A 17,965-nucleotide genomic window follows, 5' to 3' on the forward strand; every position below is an offset into this window, starting at 1 on the left:
ATGCACAATTACTTTGCTGTGCTTAACTGCTGTATTCATTATTATCTGAAAGTAGACCATCAATATGAGCATCTCCAAATGCATTTACCTACTCAGCACAGTAAGCCTAGAGCCATAAAATTTGCAATCATCAGTGACTTCAAATGAAAACCTAGGCTCTACTAATTACCTAGATATGGCAGGTGATCATAATTTCTCCCGATTTCTTTACAGTATAATTACACATTAATGGTTTTCAGCATGTCATCCTTTTTCCCCAAAAAAACAATGGATAGGAAAGACGTGCCTAAGGCAGCTGGTTTATTCACTATGTGTTTAAAATGATGGTTAGAATTTTGGAAAGACATGGCCTTAAAAAATAGTTATTGAGGACAGAAAATTGTTGATTTCTAGGTCATTGCTGAAATGGGGAAACTGCAGAAAATTATGTTCATTGCTGCTACAGTCCACTGAAATCTTTCACATAAGGAAGATTGGGCAGGGTGAAACAATACAAAAGACATTTTTTCAGTGGATCCAATTACAGGAAGGAACATGTAATTAATGTCTGAAATGTAACAGGGAATTGATCAAATGATCACTTTGAGATCTGACATATTCTATGAGCAAGACAGACAGCTACTAAATGGGAGACATTTAGAAAACAAAATTAGCCACTTTTAAAGGAAAGTTTTTGCTCTCTTGTATCTTTCTCTGATGGACTTGAAAGCAGGTTCTTCTGAGCATTGTGCAAAGTTTAGTGCGTAGTCTCAATAGTTTTTTGTGAGGGTGCTTCCAAAACCGTTCAAAGCAGTAGAGACATCCTGGCATGTTTTGCGTAATTTTAACAAAGTCAATGAATAGAAACACTGTGATTGTAAAATTCAATACAAGAACAAGCTTAGTATGGGGAAAGACTAGGAATAAATACATTGGTTTTGCTTGGCAGCAATTGTGAATGCTGATGTCCTTTAGCACAAAATGCATACTCTCAAGAAGTGTATTGTTATTCTGCAATTTCCTTTGCTGCAAATATGGGCCAGTATTCCATTCTAACATGAGTGAAAGGCATTGTTTCAGCTGCTCGTTCACCACTTGAAAGAAAGACATTTAAGTGGAAATAGGAACATATACTTTCTGAGCCTTGTCATTTAAGGATGGGAGGGTAATAATTTCCTATTGGAATGTACACTCCAGCCTCACAGGGTTATGTGTAAGAACTGCATCACTTTCCATTATGATCATCCTCATTTCAGCAGCACTTGTGCATTCAACACATGGTTTCTGATTATGATGTTGTAAGGGTAGAATGATTGCATCTATTCACCTTTCATTTGTGTGTTGATGTGGCATTTATATTAAGTAGGAGTAATTTTTTTTTCTGATTTTTTTTCTTGTGTCACCAGTGCACCTATTCCATTCTTCCATCGCTGTGCTCCTGTGAACATTTCCTGCTATGCCAAGTTTGCAGAGGCCCTGATCACCTTTGTCAGTGACAGTAGTGTCTTACACAGGCTGATTAGTGGAGTTATGACCAGCAAAGAGATTATAATGGGACTTTGCTTGTTATCACTAGGTAATTGTTTTTCTCATTACTAGCTGTTTCTTAGTGTACTGCATTAGGAGATTGTTAACACACTCTAACCACAGTATGAGCAAAAAACATGTATAATAGCGACAATCCCTTAGCAAATTCTTCAGAATGCTTTTTTAAAATTGTATTTGAGAGCTGGGTAACTTATTCAGAAGTATTATATATATGCATTCCTCTTTTTTTATTTCTCTTCCACTGATTACAAGATAGTGGATGTGTGGCTGTTAATTAGCCAACATTAGTTTTAACAGTTAAGAGAGCATCCCCTTTTTCCAAAGTTTTGTTATAGTATTCCCTTTTCCCATTTGTAGTAGTCATCTTCTACCAACTCCAGTCCAAATAAACCCTTTCCAAATAAAAAGGACAGGGTGAGAAATGCACAATGTTGGATGTAGGGGATTTCATTTGTTTCATTTAACGTACTTGCGCAAAGATATGAGAACTTTCAGAGTGAAAACAGGAAAATTAGATGCCCATTTGTTGTACTGTATGTTACCTCCTTCTTCCCCTTCCTCCCAAATTAAAAACTTCAGGTCTTTGAAAATCTCAGCCTTGTTTAAAGAGCTGGAAATTCCCAACAGTACAGAGGTCCTGAATTGTTTCTATAGCTGCGAGATGCCTCTAATTTATAGAGTGACACTTTGTGCTAGACTGAAGAGCTGTCTTAACAAAGTCATCTTGTTTAGAGTGGAATGTTGCCCACCCACATAAATTGCTTTCCTAGTGAGTCTATTTTACTCATACAGTGTATAAAATCTGAAATCCTGAAGTGGGAGGATCAAGATATTAGCTATGCATATGCACAGTATATCATTTAGAAAGAAACATTGCAAAGCTGTATCAGATATAGGGATCCTTTGTTTTCAGTTTGCTTTTGTGGTTAAAAAAAAAAACGGGGGGAGGAAGGGAAAAAGAAAGGAAAAAGAAGAGGATACTACATACCATTAACCTCCCCCTACACACACACGAAACACCACTGTGTATGTTTTTAGCTGTAACTGGAAAGCTGTTTATTTTTACGTCTTGATAGCTTCAGTATTTGGCAATAATGGTAGAAAACTGGAATCTGAAAGCTAGTGGCTGATTTGCAGTGCTACTGTTCAGTTAGAAGTTAGTGCAGAATTTACATACAGTTAATTTAAAAAATAGTTTTCCTAATTTCATAGTTAAACCGAAATTATTTATTTTAAAACAGTGGGTTAGACTGTGATTCAAAAAGCCAGGTTCCAGTGGCTTGCACGTAACTGCTGAACACAAACATGTATGTGTTAAACTATGAGTAGGCACTTGTACACCCCACTCACTTAGCCTTAGCTGTATAGTTTTTTTACTTATGACTGGCATGACGTTTTGGAATACACAGATATCATATTAACTGCACTTGTTTGAAATGTGTATTTGAGTGCAGACTCTGCTCTGGTCCTCAGGAGGTGTGCTCATGTTACCAGACCCGAAGTACTGTCATGTCTTGCTGTTTGTTTGTTCATTGTCTAAGTACATCTCTGTCTGTATGCACGCATTATGTCTTGTATTTAATGTATCGTGTAAATGTATTTGTGCTCTCATTGTTTTAATCAACATTATCAAAGCAGAAGTTGTAAAGTGCCTAATTTTCTTAACTGTCTATTCAGTGAGTTTGTAAGACTCAAAGAAGAAATCTGTAAAAATTCTGTTGGAAGGCAGTTTTCTTAGTGCAGTGGGAAAATTAGGAAGGCTATTTCTACTTGAAGTAATCAGTCTGCTTATTTTATTTGTCTTCTCTTGCAGTGTTGTCCATGATTTTGATGGTTATAATAAGGTACATTTCAAGAGTACTTGTCTGGATTTTAACAATTCTTGTCATTCTGGGATCACTTGGTAAGTCTTGCTTGTCTCCCAGTGTGAGCACCCAGTTCTAATCCTTGTGCTCCACGTCCTCAGCCCAGCTACATCCCATACAGATCTTGGATCATGCATTTCCCTTCAGCCTGTTTTTGAGTCCCTTTCAAAATGCACATCAGAAATGCCACCTTAGTAATTGCAGACCTCTCTCAGAGTACATTGCTCCTTGGATATTTGCATATGCTGCTTGGCAGGCAATCTTCATGTCAGCTTAGCTCACTAGACCCCACAGGTGTCAGTGCAGGAGATTCCTCACAGCACTTGTAGCACAACCCTAAACGTTGCCTACTTCTTAACCTGCCTTCCAAATAGGTCAGCAAGGCAGCACACCTGGCTGTGTCTGATGGCTGGTGCATGAAGAAATCAAAGGGCAGCTATTGCTTATGCAGCTGAATATGTTACCACCCTGACATGTTCATCAGCCCCTTCAGTTCTTTGAGTAGCTCTTTAAGACCTCTTATTGAAGAGAGGAAGTAAAGGTTCTTGTCTAGAAATTCTAATAAAATCCTTATATTTCCATATGGCTCAGGAAGACCTGCATGACCTAGATCATGTGTGAAATGCAACCGGCCATGCTATCTTGGAAATGTCCAAAGGTTATCTCTTCCAAAATGATGTAGCTTGTATGAAAATAGCCTTATTTTATCAGATCAGCTTTTAAATTTGTAAAACTAAAGTTTTCTACGCTTCTTACTGAGCAGATAAGCCAAAATGTCTGGGCAGATGACTGTAGGGAAGAAAAAAACCCACAATAATCATATTAGGAAGCACTAGTGATTTAATTCTTGCAATCCATGACTGCAGTGGATGGAAAAAAATCAGCAGATCATCTGTATTTTTTCAGGATCACTTTGGTTTTCTGCTTAATGGCCTCACAATCTATGACCAGGGAAAAGGAAAAATATAGATTTTTTTTTTTTTCATTTCTATTCTCTTTAGAAGCTGAGAAACCATGTTCAGTGAAACAGTGGAATGACTTATTTTATTGGCAGCTGTTACTATGTTGTAAAAAGTTTCATCCTTTACACAGCCTGAATAAAAACCTGTCTTCTATGACACATACTGCTTATTCTGTCTTGGCTGTTTGTTTCGGAGATGCCGAAAGAGCATTCTTCATTTTAGACTTGAACAGAGTACCTTCAGCAAAAACATGTGATCACAGAATGGGTAAGGTTGGAAGGGACCAGAGGGGCTCATCTGGTACAACCTCCCGACTAAGCTCATGCATTTGATTCAGAAATACCACCAGAACAGAGAAGGACACTCAAAAGAAAAAAGAAATGTCTCAGAGAGGAGAGGTTATCTCTCTGAGGGGCTGGAGACCTGTGTTTAAGAAAAGCTCTATCTTGGAAAGGCAGCTAGAATAGGAGAGTGTTATTCTGGCCATAAGGCTAGGTTTTCATAACAGGGATGAGAAGATAGTACCTCACGTTGTATTTGCCTCCTGTGCCTTTCACTAATGTTTTTTCCAGTGTCCAAGATGTTGTCTGAAGCAAGTTAAGCTACATACCATTATGGTGCTGTTTCCAGCATCAGGCTGATCCTTGTTGTTTCAATTACCCAGGAGTGGTAGACTCCTTGTTTTGTTGTTGCTATTTCACATCCTAGTCCAAAGGTCTGTCTCTGTTCTCCCTCCTAAATTCTTACCCCCTGCATTGTTATACACACATATACATCCATACATATAGCCTACCATAGAACTATTTATTCTTCCTTTTGTTCCTCTCTTACCTGTCTAGTGGGAGCTGTGCTGTTCATTGTTAGGGCTCCCCATGAAGTAATTCTTCCATGCAGTTTACCCTAGAACACAGAATCAAGGTTCTGCAAGTCTCTTAAGTGGTCATAGTGTGGTGAGACTGTGAAAAGAGTTGATTCACCTGAGAAGAGGGCAACAGATGACAACTAAGTACTTCTCCCTCCTCTCAGGTTCCTGTTGGGTTGAGCATCACTGCTCTTGAGTGTTCAGTACCAGATTAGACTTAAAATGAAAGAACTGTTTCATTTCTCTGGGACTAGGTAGCATGACTGTGTCACACAGAAGATGTATCATTCATTTATCCTTTCTGTTTTCTCACTAAAACGTAGGTGGTACAGGAGTCCTGTGGTGGCTCTATGCTAAACAACGACTATCTGCCAGTGCTCTTGAGACTCAAATAGCCAAAGACAATCTTCAGGCTCTCTTGATCTATGCCATTGCAGCTACAGTCTTCACGGTATGGTTTGCTAATGACTGCATCATTTTCTTGTTCTTGTCTTCCTGTTGGTCTCTGTTTTTTTATTCAGGTGAAAGCATTGTATTTCACACATTTTTGAACAGTTTATTTCTGCCACAATTTCTGTTGAAGTGATTTTCTTTCATTATGTTATTTTTTTAACTTTCAGGAACTGTTCTCTAATACCTAAATATGAGTCAGGGGAGATTTTCTAGGAACAGTTCTCTAATATCTGATTTTGAGTCAGGAGAGACTTTCTAACCCTGCAGCTACTTTCATCATGTGAAATGTCCACAGGGACTTCCAAGAATAGGTATGATATTGGACTGCCAATCCAAAGAGATTTTTCTTAGGTTCTCAGTTCAGAGGTACTTAGTCATCTCAGTGTATTTAAAAATCCTTAGCCTACTTCTGAAAGAAGTTGTTCTCAAGTCGTTGTGAACTGAAATACTAACACTGACTATTGGACCAATTTATCTTTTTTGGGCCTTGCTGTTCATTTCAGAGTCACTGAATTTACTACCAAAAACTGACAATGTTTGACTAATTTCACAGGAATTGTAGACTCCCTGTTTTCTTCCTCTTTTTTCACATCCTAATCCAAAAGTTCCTCTCTGTTCCCTCTCCTAGATTTTTAGTCCCTATGTTATTACACACATATATACATACATCCTGTAAGATCACCACACCATAGTCAAATATAAATTTTAAATTACCTTTCTGCTAAAACTTGCCAATTTCACTGTTTTGTAAAACATAACTGAGGATAGAACCTGGTCTTATCTAATCAGCTTGAGGCTGATGATGATTCCAAATACATAATTATGAGAATGGAATTCCCCAAAAGTATAATTTGGAAAATAATTTATCACTAGAGGAAGCTGATAGAGGTTTTACATTTTGATCTTGTGATCTTCTAGATAGAGTATCTGTTAATTTAGTGTGTTTGAATATCCTTGCTATGCAAAAGAATAGCTTGATTCTGTTTCAGTACTCTAAAATGTGATTTGAAAACTTCCCCCTCTAGGTTATCTTGTTCTTAATTATGTTAATTATGCGCAAAAGAGTAGCTCTCACCATTGCCTTGTTCCACGTGGCCGGCAAGGTCTTCATTCACCTGCCGCTGTTAGTCTTCCAGCCATTTTGGACATTCTTTGTGCTTATCCTCTTCTGGACATACTGGATTGCAGTCCTGCTTTTTCTTGGTACTACAGGTAAGCAGCTGTCACTTATTTTAAATACATTTCACTTTGGTTTTGTATTATTTCAAGCAGAGTTGGCTAAAAAGCATTTGGGAATCTCAAGGAAAAAAGCCCACTTGTTGTGCTTCTATTCCTGTCTACTTCACTGACTTCAGAGCACTTGTTTCAAGAAAGTTATTGTGCATTTTAATGTGCATTCCCAGCATGGTACTTTGTGTGTGATGCTTTTTGTGTGTGGCTTTTTGATTTGATGCAAGCTGGCTTGCTGCAAACCATGAGACTCTATTAATAAAACTGCTGTAGCAATTTTTCAAATAATTCCCTCAAATTTTACACGTGCAAATTAAAGACAGCATAATCTTGGAGCTAATATCACCAAGTGTTGTTGGCAGTACTCACACAGATGAGTACACAGTAAGGGAAGCGCCATTGCACACAATTACTGTCTCCCACAATGTAAATATTGTGGAATTAGTTTTCAGTTGTTTGTAACTTAGGTGTCCAGTATTATTCCAGAATCATTAGGGAGATTTTTCTGCTGTTTGTACACTGTATTCAGAGAGCAGCCAATGTACTCTTAATTCTGCCTGCTCTTCAGTACATAGAAGGTGAAAGCTTTATTTGTATTCAGGGTCTGACAAGAGCATCTAGAATTAATCAATCCTATAGGTCCAAATCTTACTTATTTCAGCAGAGAAACATAGCAGATGCTTTTTAAAAAGTGTGTTATTTTGCAGTATATTGTAGATAACAGAGGCTGTCATTCATAAATACCTTAAAATTTTGAAATGTGTTGTTTACTACTGATCCAAAAGTAACAGTGTTTCAAGTCACAAAGCTATTTCACAGTAATACAAGGTAAGTATTTTTCATATCCTGAGTTCTTAGCAAGGGTTGGAGGCAATAGAATTCATGTGTTCTTGTTCTCATTACTGCTGAAATTTTTAGTTTTCATTGCACGCTGTGCTGTGTGCAGAAAATGGTCGCCACTGAAAATCTCAGCCCTGTGCTTCACTTTCTGAATCAGACCACTGCACAGGCACTAAATTTGTAGCAGAATGTAGTCTGATTTTACAGGTAACTGGTAGAACCCTTCAACTGGCCTTGATTCTTCAAAAACTTATTTATCTTTTTAGCTTATATGCACTCAAACAAAATATTTGTGCAAATAAAGCCAAATCCTTGTTCACTGAAACCAGATTTCAATAGTTAACTTATTCACAAGAAAACATTGATTTTATATGTAAGTATAAAAACATAACTAGGAACGCGGATAATGTGCTGTGAGTGCTAAGTCAAAACAATTGTTTTTCAAGGTATGCACTTTATGCACATAAAGTTACTTGCAGTGTTTTTCTGAATCTCATCAGCTGTTCATGTGACTTGTATAAGATGAAATATCTCACTGTGCATTAACACATTGAAATAGACCTTATCCTAGGAGTGTTCTGACATGCTGTCAGTCTCTGTACATGATTCATATTAGAGAAAGAGTCAGTGCATTCTTGAATATATGAAATCATATATTTAGAATTTCTAAGGCTGTTCCGTATGTCTGTTAATAGCTTTAAAGCTACAAAAACTTACTGTAAGGAAAACAAAAGTGATTGTTAATGCTGACATCTAGATGTAAGGAGCTGATACGGATTCCTGCTGTATGAATAATACTGATAAAGCAGCTAACTCAATTTAAGAATGACTGAAGTAGACTTTCATTCTGTTTAACTATATGAATTTTTGCTATAAGATGGTGGTTAGTTGTGGAAATTTTTTTAGTGTTTTTTTTTTTCCCAATACCATTATACTTATTGTCTCAAAAACTATCTTTCTTAAGAACAGTCTTCCTGAACATGACATTTAAAACTATGAGTAGAAACTGGAGGGTTTCTGCTGTAACTGGTTATGAACCATATGCTTCCTTCTTTATCAGGTGATGTAAGCATCAATTACTTTTTTACCCTCATTTATTTCTAGGTAGTCCTGTCCCAAATGAAGAAGGATTTGTTGAATTTCAGATGGCAGGTCCTTTGAAATACATGTGGTGGTACCACATAGTGGGACTCATCTGGATCAGCGAGTTTATCCTAGCCTGTCAGCAGATGACAGTAGCAGGGGCTGTTGTGACATACTATTTTACAAGGTAAGGATAACTTTGATAGCTCTATCATGAGCCACACTGGGCACCACTAAATTTGTGTTGGTTTGGCCAAATTTAGAAATATATCTTCTGAGAGAAGGCAGGTTACAACCACCCCTCCCCCACCAGGTTCTGGAATAGTTGAATTTTCCTCGAAGGAAATTGAAAGAGATAAAAACTATTTAACAAACACACAGGAAAAGAATAATAATGCTAAATGATAAAACCTCTCACTGTGGAGAGAAAAACCTGGGAAAATTTCAGAGTCCTTCCGCAGTCTCTCTCTCCCCCTCCTTGGAGCTGGGATGGGGTGGTGAGCCCACCTCCAGGGCCAGGGCCTCGGTGGAAAGTTCTCCCGATGTATTCTGATGTTGAAACAGTCCAGCAGAGAGAAAAGGAAAAAAACGAAAAGGAAAACAAAAGTTCAGCTCTCCGGAGGAAAAGGAGCTGAAAAACTGACCGAAAGCTGGCTGGAAAGCAAGCAGGCTGCTTCCCCACCCTCGCTCTGCAGAAGCAGACAGGTTTTATCTCTGTGTCCTCAGAACATGAAAACAAACTGCTTTGGAAAAGTACACTTTTCTCTCTCCCCTCTCAGGCTCAATTTAAAGGCATAGAAAGGCATATATGCTAATTTCTGGGCATAGTGCAGCGATAGGGAATACAACATCAAGTCACCCCAAGACAGTAGCCTACACATTGACTTAGCAGAAATAATGAGGGGCAGGGGTTTTGGGGAGAATACTTGTATCCATTGTGAAAGCTGGGGAACAGTTAAATTGCCTTGACTCTTTTTAAATCATGTGAAGTCCTGAAATATCTGTTTTGCCAGTTATAGATGGTGTTCTTGACATATAAGACTTGAAGTCTTATTTGCCTTGTAACCTGTGCACATTCTACAGAGATGGGTGGTTGTTTACAAAGTAGGATGTGCCTGGAAGGTCATCTGTTTTGCTAATAATTAATGCTGGTAAGATCTGTAGAGGTTAAAAAAATAATGAAAGCAATTGATTATTATTTTAATTGCAAAACAGTGCCTTTTAAATTATTTACAGTGCTTCACTAGTCTTCATTAATCTTTCTTTCATGAGATTACGTAAGATCTTATTAGATTCATCATTTACATATAGATTCTGACAAGATTGTATACAAGTAAAAATTCTTGTAAAATTTTAAAGCTCCATATTTCATTGCTATGTTTGTGGACTAAGTTGTGTATCAGTTTTTGAATAATGTATGCAGATATTTTTCAAGTGCATGATTCAGATCACAAATATTTAATTGGTTTGTCTTTTTAATTGAGGCTGTTATCTGAACTACATTTTACTCCTTTTCTGCCCTACTCTTTAAAATAGTATCAAAAGCACAGAATCAATTTACTGTGCTGTCAGAAATTTTGTTATTTTCTTAATGATGAAGTTCTCCAGTATACCAGTGAAATGCATCTATGAAATTATTACAAGATGTTACAGGGATGTAATCTTGTGAATAGTTAAACTAGATTGAGTACGGAATGAGGAAAATACAGAGAGAAGAGAATAACTCTACATTTAAATAGATTGCTTAGGAACATGTATGCTTCACCTGTAAGTTTATGTATTTCCTATCACCTGAGGGTGAATGGATTTTCTTTTTTTTCCATATTCTATAATTCCATAACAGCAATTTTATTTTAAGTTAGTAAATACTCATTTCTCTCTGCTCTTATCTTCTTCTTGCATTTTAAGGTGCAATCATAATTTGAAAAGTGACTTGTAAAAATGGAAAAGGCATTAATTTGCACTTACCCATTATTTTGCATATGAGCAGCTTCCCAAATCAAATGAGACGAGGTTATCCATGGAGAAATGTTTTATATGTGTTCACTGCTCATTCACCTTAGCCAGATGGATTCCTTAAAACTCAGGCAATAAAAGGCCTCAAAGTGTTTTGCAAGACAGACTTTGCCCTGAACATGAGAAAGTGTTTGGGTTGCCTGGGCATAAGACTCAAGCCATTTTTGTGATTGTGCCCAACAGGGAGTAAAATTTGTCTTCCCCTGAAAGTTAGTTGAGAGAACATACAGGGTAAACCTATTTTAATCATTAACGTCTCAGATTATGTTATGCAGGTATTAGTTTCATGGAATGAAGAACCTACTTTATTATCTTTTCTGAATAAAATTTGCATCTTTCTGAAGCTGGGGAGATCCTTTATTTTTTGAATGTTAGCACATGTTTCTTAATATGCTTATTATCATGCTCTTATTTCTAATAAAGAAGAAGAGCCATTCTTTAAATGTTTAATAGTGCTGTTCTTTGAGAGAGACATATAAGTGAGTTTCTTGGTAGAAAAGTGGCTTCAAACTGTGAAAGTATTTATCTGATAAATTAAAAATATTATAGCTACATTGCATTAAATAACTTGTTTTAAGGCTCAACACTTGGTACCTTGAGGACATAATAGCTAAATCAGAAATGCAAAAAATCTGAGAAAAGACTGTAGGTGATCAATTAGTAATATCCTCTCCAAAGTCCACACAAAGATCTCCAACGAAACAAGAGGGGAGAAGGCAAGTTTATCTAAAAATGTATTAGCACGGTTTCTTACTGTTTTAGAAGGTTTTGAATTGCACACCATCCAATGTAACTTTACAGGAACTGCCAGTTGTTAACAGTGGTAATGAAGCCAGCTGCTAGTAAGACTACCTGTCACCAATGAGTATTTTCAGTTGCTCAGAGAATCACTGGCAAAGGTATTGGCAAAAACAGGTTAGTATAAAAGTGAAAGTGTGACAGTTCATTGACAAGATTCACTCTACTTCTTAGTAGATGGTTAAAGCACACAGAGGAAAAGTAGGATTAAAATCTAAAATCAGTTGATCTAAAACTAAACCTAAGATTATTTATGTGGAAGCTGGGGATGGAAAAAGGTTAAGGATGAGAAAGGATAAGGATAAAAAGGAGTAAGGGAGACCCTCCCATTGAGTCACAAGAGTGGACCCTCTTGCCTCTTTCAACCCCAGACTTGACCAACAGTTTAGGCCTAAAGATTTTAACAGCACTTAAACTTAGCATCACTTAATCAATACCCTAATTTAACCAATTTTCCAGAAGAGTCTATAGAATTTACTGTGAGCACAACAGTAACTCAGTTATAGACTTGACTTACTTAGCAATCTAACATTCATAGTACATTTGCTGTAGTACATTCACACTCAGACTTGTATGTACAAGGTATAGATCAGTAAAAATAATTCCTTTCAAGTTCAGGGAAGTGCTCACGCTGGATGCCTTTGCACCTTCTCAACAGGCAAAGGGTTGAGGCTTGAGCAGTGGGGTGTCAGCACAGGCTCTGTCAGCAGCATTTGACATTGGTCCTCTGAGTATCACAAACTTGAGAGTTCACTGGCTCAGAGAGGCCCCACTCAGAGGGAGGTGCTGGTCACAGCCCACTGCAGTCCAGGAATCTGCGGGGTTGCAAGAGAACTGGCTTCAGTGATAGTAATTCTCCATCCTGGCCACAATTCAGGTCTGCAATTTTCTTTGAAAGTTCAATAACAGAAATGTTGTTCTTCCTAGGTTGTTATTTAGTCACAAAAAAGAAAGTTTACAAGGCTGTTTAAAAACAGGAGCTTGTTAGACAGGACAAGTTCCTGGGAGCAGACCATGTTTCTGATAAGTTTGAGGAGCTGAGCCCAGGTGCTCTTTGTCAAGACTGAGGCCTAACAAGCATTTCTGAGATCACAGTGCAGCCCAAAGCAGGAAGGGACAAAGGGGATGCACCACCACACTACTCATATGTGTTACGAATAGATAAACACAGAAGAGCAAAGAAAACTAAGTCTCTGTGAATAAAGCAGATCAAACCCAGAAAGGTTTGAAATACACCCCAAAACTTGATTAAAACCAAAGGAGGTTAGATGTTGGTGCCAAAAAAAACTTGATATATTTTATTTAATTGTAAAAGAGGCAAAGAGAGAAAATAAAGAAAGAAAGAAATCGAAAAAGAGCGGGGTGGGGCAGGGAGAGTGACACAGGTTAGGTAGAAACATATCATCCTTCCAAGGATCCCAATGATGTCTGGTGACTTCCCTCCATCTGATCTTCTTTGTGCTTGGGGTCCCCTGCTGCACCCCAAAAAGTATAGTCCAATGGATTCTATACTTTTTGGGCCAGGTGGGAAAGCCCAGGTGCCTCCCCTGGGGAGGACAAGTTTGACACTGTCCCTTGCAACACTATGGATCTGTTGCATCATGTTGCAGTGCTGTGGTGGAGGCTTTGATGGGCCATGACATCCCCACTGCTGTCATTCACATGAGTGGCCGTAGATCTGGCTATCCCAGGGTGAAGGGCCCCACATCTGAGCTGGTCTGCACAGCAGAGGATGGGAATTCACTGCCTTTGACTAGAGGCTTTTTCACCACACACCCAAAGCCTCTCTCCGCCCTCCCTTTGGTGTGACAGTCTGTGGGAGACTGGCAGCTGATAGCCCTGGGGCTGTGGTCTCCACCAGGTGAAGGTGAGGCTTTACCCTCCTGTGAATGTATTCTTTTCCCGAAGCCCAGACTTGAGTCACTTTATCTTATCTCCATCAACTTGCAGTCCAGGGCCTCAGTCGGGAGGCTCATGGAGGGTGTGGTGGTCTTCCATGCAGCTTTTGTTATACAGTTTTGCTATAATAGGCAGTAAGTCCTAAGCCAAAAAAATTTCAGTCTCTGACAGTAAGACATACTGATTCCTTATCCTAGTCCTACTTCTGCATTAGAGAAAAATCTGCGAGTTACACAGATTGTCAGGGTGGAGTAAGCAATATATCCTGAAAGCTAGTATGAGGATAATATATTCCTTTTCCACATTGTTTTGTTGAGAATTTGTAGCACTTGTAGAAGATTTCACATAAATACTGATCATTCTACTTCATTTTTTTTCTCTTTTCAACAGGGAGAAAAGAAATCTGCCATTTACTCCTATTCTGGCATCTGTTAATCGCCTTGTTTGTTACCACCTAGGAACAGTAGCAAAGGGGTCTTTCATTATCACACTAGTGAAGATACCACGAATGATTCTCATGTATATTCACACACAACTCAAAGGAAAAGTAAGAGAAATAGATTCCATTTTCTTACCAAAACTCAAGGCCTGACGTGTTTACCTGTTTGTTTAGTCAATGTGGGAGGTTGGAAGTCTTGTTTTGGAATAGATCAAGGGTAAGAATAAATTCTTCACTATCAGGGTGGTGAGACACTAGAACAGGTTACCCAGAGAAGTTGTAGATACCCCACCCCTGGAAGTGTTCTGAGTCACATTGGATGAGGCTTTGAGCAACCTGGCCTAGTGAAAGGTGTCCCTGGCTGCTGGTGTTGGGAGTTCCTTCCAACCCAAACCATCCTATGAATATGAATATTTAGACTTCATAGGACCATGGGACTGATACAGATTGCTTAAGTTAGTGGGCTGAATATCAGTTACTGAAACACCAGGGAATATTTTTCCATAAAAACTCTTTATCTATGTTTTCCCACATTCTGTGCTTTTCTAGGAAAATGCTTGTGCTCGCTGTATGCTTAAAGCCTGCATCTGCTGCCTTTGGTGTCTAGAAAAGTGCCTGACATACTTAAATCAGGTAAGATTTTCAATATTTAAATTTTATGTAAGGGCTGGTACTAGTATATATATTCTCAGAGTGCAGTCTGATGCCAACACATAATGTCTTGTACTTTGGACCTGAACTTGAATGAAAATACTTCAGTCTTGTCTCCATTACTGAAATTATACTGCAAAACACTACATTGACCTTTGGAATGTAAACAAAAACTAAAAATAGCCAATATTCATCTTTATGAACATGGTATCTAAACTTTTTAACAATGTATTTAGTGGTTGGAAACATTCCCTCTTATGTCTACTCGTTCAAACTGCCTCTGAGTTTCAAAATATTTTTGCAGTGAGACGAGAATTAAGCTTTGCTAGGTGTAATATTTAAGATTCCCACAGTATAAGAACTATACAAAACATCAAATTGTCATCATTGTCTCCAAAGGGGAAAAGGAGTTGCAAAGTGCAACATACTAGCTGGTCCTTGTAAAAGACCCTTTGTAAAAGTGGGTTTATGGGCCTGTAGTTCCACCTCTTACATATGTACATAAATACCTTGGTAATATCTGTTTCACTGTTGTTAATTTTTTTTGCTTGTGGAAATGTACAAAATAAAATCATAAGAAAGCATTTTAAACCCCTCAATGTAATCCTTGAAAACTGTCCTCACTAACCTTAAATGCAGTCTAGTTGAGTATCTAGAAATTATCTTGGTTGACTTGTATGACACTCAAATTCTTTTATATTTCCAGATTTCTTTTTTGGAACTATTTAATTTCTGTAGCTATGCTACCGTTCACCACCTCCTGCAGAGAAACTGCAAATTCCGTTTAATGAGTTTTTTTGAACAAACTAGTTAATGCATAAATTATGAGCAAGGAAGGAGAAGAATAGTACTTCTTTACCTCATATAATCTTCTGTCAGCTGGTTCATATTGCTTGATTCAACAACTCTCAAGGGAATTTTGGTTCATTAAAATCATATGATGAATGTGACTTACTCAGAAGCTGTATCTTCCCCCTCACCTTCCCCACCCTCTATCTGAAATACCTGATCGTTCTATGAACAAATCTTCAATCTCCTTTTCTCAGAATGCGTATACAGCCACAGCTATCAACAGCACCAATTTCTGCACCTCAGCAAAGGATGCCTTTGTTATCCTAGTGGAAAATGCTTTGCGAGTGGCTGCCATAAACACAGTTGGGGATTTTATGCTGTTTCTAGGAAAGGTATGTCTGCTGCATACAGTTGTTACAGACCTACAGAGAAGCAATCTTTCTTTAGCAATGGCTTGAACCCTAATACAAAATGCCTTAAAAATCCTGTTTCTTAGTGTGCACTTTATCACATCTAGCAGCATCCTATTAGGAAGGGACTATTCAGGATAGGGAGCATAAGCAGATGACCCGCTTAAACTTAGTAAAAGTGACTAGAGAGGAATAGCTGAAGCTTATGACACCTTTTCCATTATTTTTTTAGGGAGTCAAGAGAAAAGTGATTAGAAGTTCTAAGGTTTTGATTTTGTGGTTAAGACAGAATTGCAAGGAAAGGAAGCTTTTCTTTTAAATTCTGTTTAGGAAGGATTCTTCAGGTTTATGTTGAAAATTTGACATATTATTGACCACCCTTTATTGGGGTGACAAAATTGGACTGGAAGAGTACAGAAGCCTGCTATGAGGAACTGCCAGCTTAAGCAACAAAGTTAGTTCTACTCTGAGAATTAAAAGGAGACTAGAATAATTTCTTCAGTCAGTCAGCCTCTTGGGTCTCCAGCTGATGGAGACAGACTGTATGGAAACGTAATCCAGTGAATTATTTCTATCCTTTGAAGTGCCATAATTTACTGAAACAATTAATACCAGTCTTCTTAAATCACCTGTGCCTAAGTATTTGGACACTGGTTGGACTGATCTGTATTCCTTATTGCATTCCTCTACTTCTGTTAAATCAGAGTACAGCGGGCTGAACTTTGAATCCAGTAATTAAGTGAGTAAGATGTGAGAAGGAATAAACACATTAGGGAGATAAAGGTGCTTGAGAGAACCTGAAATTACATAACAAAGTTTTACTGAGGTATCTGAAAAATGTTAGGAAACACCTCCCTGAAAAGAAGTCTCAGATTATTAGAAAAATGTGCCAGTGACAGAAATGTTCAAATGAACAGTGCATATAAAAATTAGTATCAGCTGTAACAATGCTACACTATCAGCATCTCCTCTACCAGTTCAATGTGGTGTTTTCATAAAAGCTGACCTATGTAATGATTTTGTGTTTAGTTGCAGTTCATAATAATAAATTCAGAAATGTTCAAAACGTTAAGTGGCCAATTAGTCCTTTTATTTTTGCCAAAACCACACTGGTACCCAGTGGAATATATGTTAGGGCCTCACACATAGTGTAGTTCTGTGGAGACTATTACATGAAGTGCCTCATGTGAATTCTGATCTACTTGCTCCTGTATGGAGGGGAGATAGATATTAAACAAGCTTGAAAGTTGTTCCACTAGCAAAATGAAAAACATACCATCCTCCTTATACCTGACTTTCTCCCTCCACCCCAAATAAAAAAACCCTACTGCATGTTAGCTGATGCGCTGCATCAGGTTGTGGGGTTTATATAATTGACAGGATAAAGTTCTTTTTTACAGGAATATTGTATAACACTAGAACAATGACAGCAGAATATAAATGTAATCTGCTCTGAAAAATAATCTTTGTGCTGAAGGATGTGTAACAATTGACTTGAACCTGCTGAAAAATGAATTAAATGTCATTTACCCCGAGGGACATGGTAGGAGGTAAAGGAGGTAAAGATCTTGTTACCTACCATGTGTAACCTCTAATTCTAACCCTGGCAGACCAAGAAGCATATTGCCTTAAAAAAAATAAACCAAACAAAAAATATCAAAAGGCTTCTGCCATTAGAGTTGCCTACCATTTTCTTCTTCAGGTCCTGATTGTCTGCAGCACAGGTTTGGCCGGCATTATGTTGCTGAATTACCAACGAGATTACACCATCTGGGTGCTGCCACTCATCATTGTCTGCCTCTTTGCATTCCTGGTTGCTCACTGCTTCCTTTCCATTTATGAAATGGTTGTTGATGTCCTTTTCTTATGTTTTGCCATCGATACAAAATACAATGATGGGAGCCCTGGCAGGGAATTCTACATGGATAAAGTTCTCATGGTAAGTTTCCCCTTACTCTCAAAGTCTAAGGATCTGGTTCCATAAAATAGGTATTTTGACAGTGGAATGAATGCACTAGCTGAGTTCAATATGGGGATTTTTGGGTTGTTTGATTTTTTTACCTTGCCTTCTTGTTTATGGCTTGATCAGGAGACAGTGTCATCTGATAAGCATCAAATAAGGAATGATGCTTCCTTCC

At 38.0% G+C, this 17,965-nt stretch overlaps 1 protein-coding gene across 7 annotated transcripts in view; it reads left to right on the forward strand.

Moving 5' to 3' along the window:
- The window catches only part of SLC44A1 (solute carrier family 44 member 1), an 88,354-nt gene that overhangs the window by 42,741 nt on the left and 27,648 nt on the right, over positions 1-17,965 (forward strand). For all 7 annotated transcript variants that reach the window (XR_005603790.1, XR_005603789.1, XM_039566628.1 and 4 more), the window contains exons 6-14: positions 1,386-1,555; positions 3,341-3,430; positions 5,540-5,667; positions 6,695-6,881; positions 8,844-9,009; positions 13,926-14,082; positions 14,524-14,607; positions 15,672-15,809; positions 17,530-17,766. Coding sequence is in view for 5 of the 7 variants with exons in the window: in XM_039566628.1 (XP_039422562.1) it covers positions 1,386-1,555; positions 3,341-3,430; positions 5,540-5,667; positions 6,695-6,881; positions 8,844-9,009; positions 13,926-14,082; positions 14,524-14,607; positions 15,672-15,809; positions 17,530-17,766 (1,357 nt within the window). In the remaining 2 variants the exon portion in view is untranslated. The remainder of the gene's footprint in view (positions 1-1,385; positions 1,556-3,340; positions 3,431-5,539; positions 5,668-6,694; positions 6,882-8,843; positions 9,010-13,925; positions 14,083-14,523; positions 14,608-15,671; positions 15,810-17,529; positions 17,767-17,965) is intronic.

The sequence above is a fragment of the Corvus cornix genome, chromosome Z (genome assembly GCF_000738735.6).
Source record: "Corvus cornix cornix isolate S_Up_H32 chromosome Z, ASM73873v5, whole genome shotgun sequence".
In the NCBI taxonomy this organism is placed as follows: Eukaryota; Metazoa; Chordata; class Aves; order Passeriformes; family Corvidae; genus Corvus; species Corvus cornix.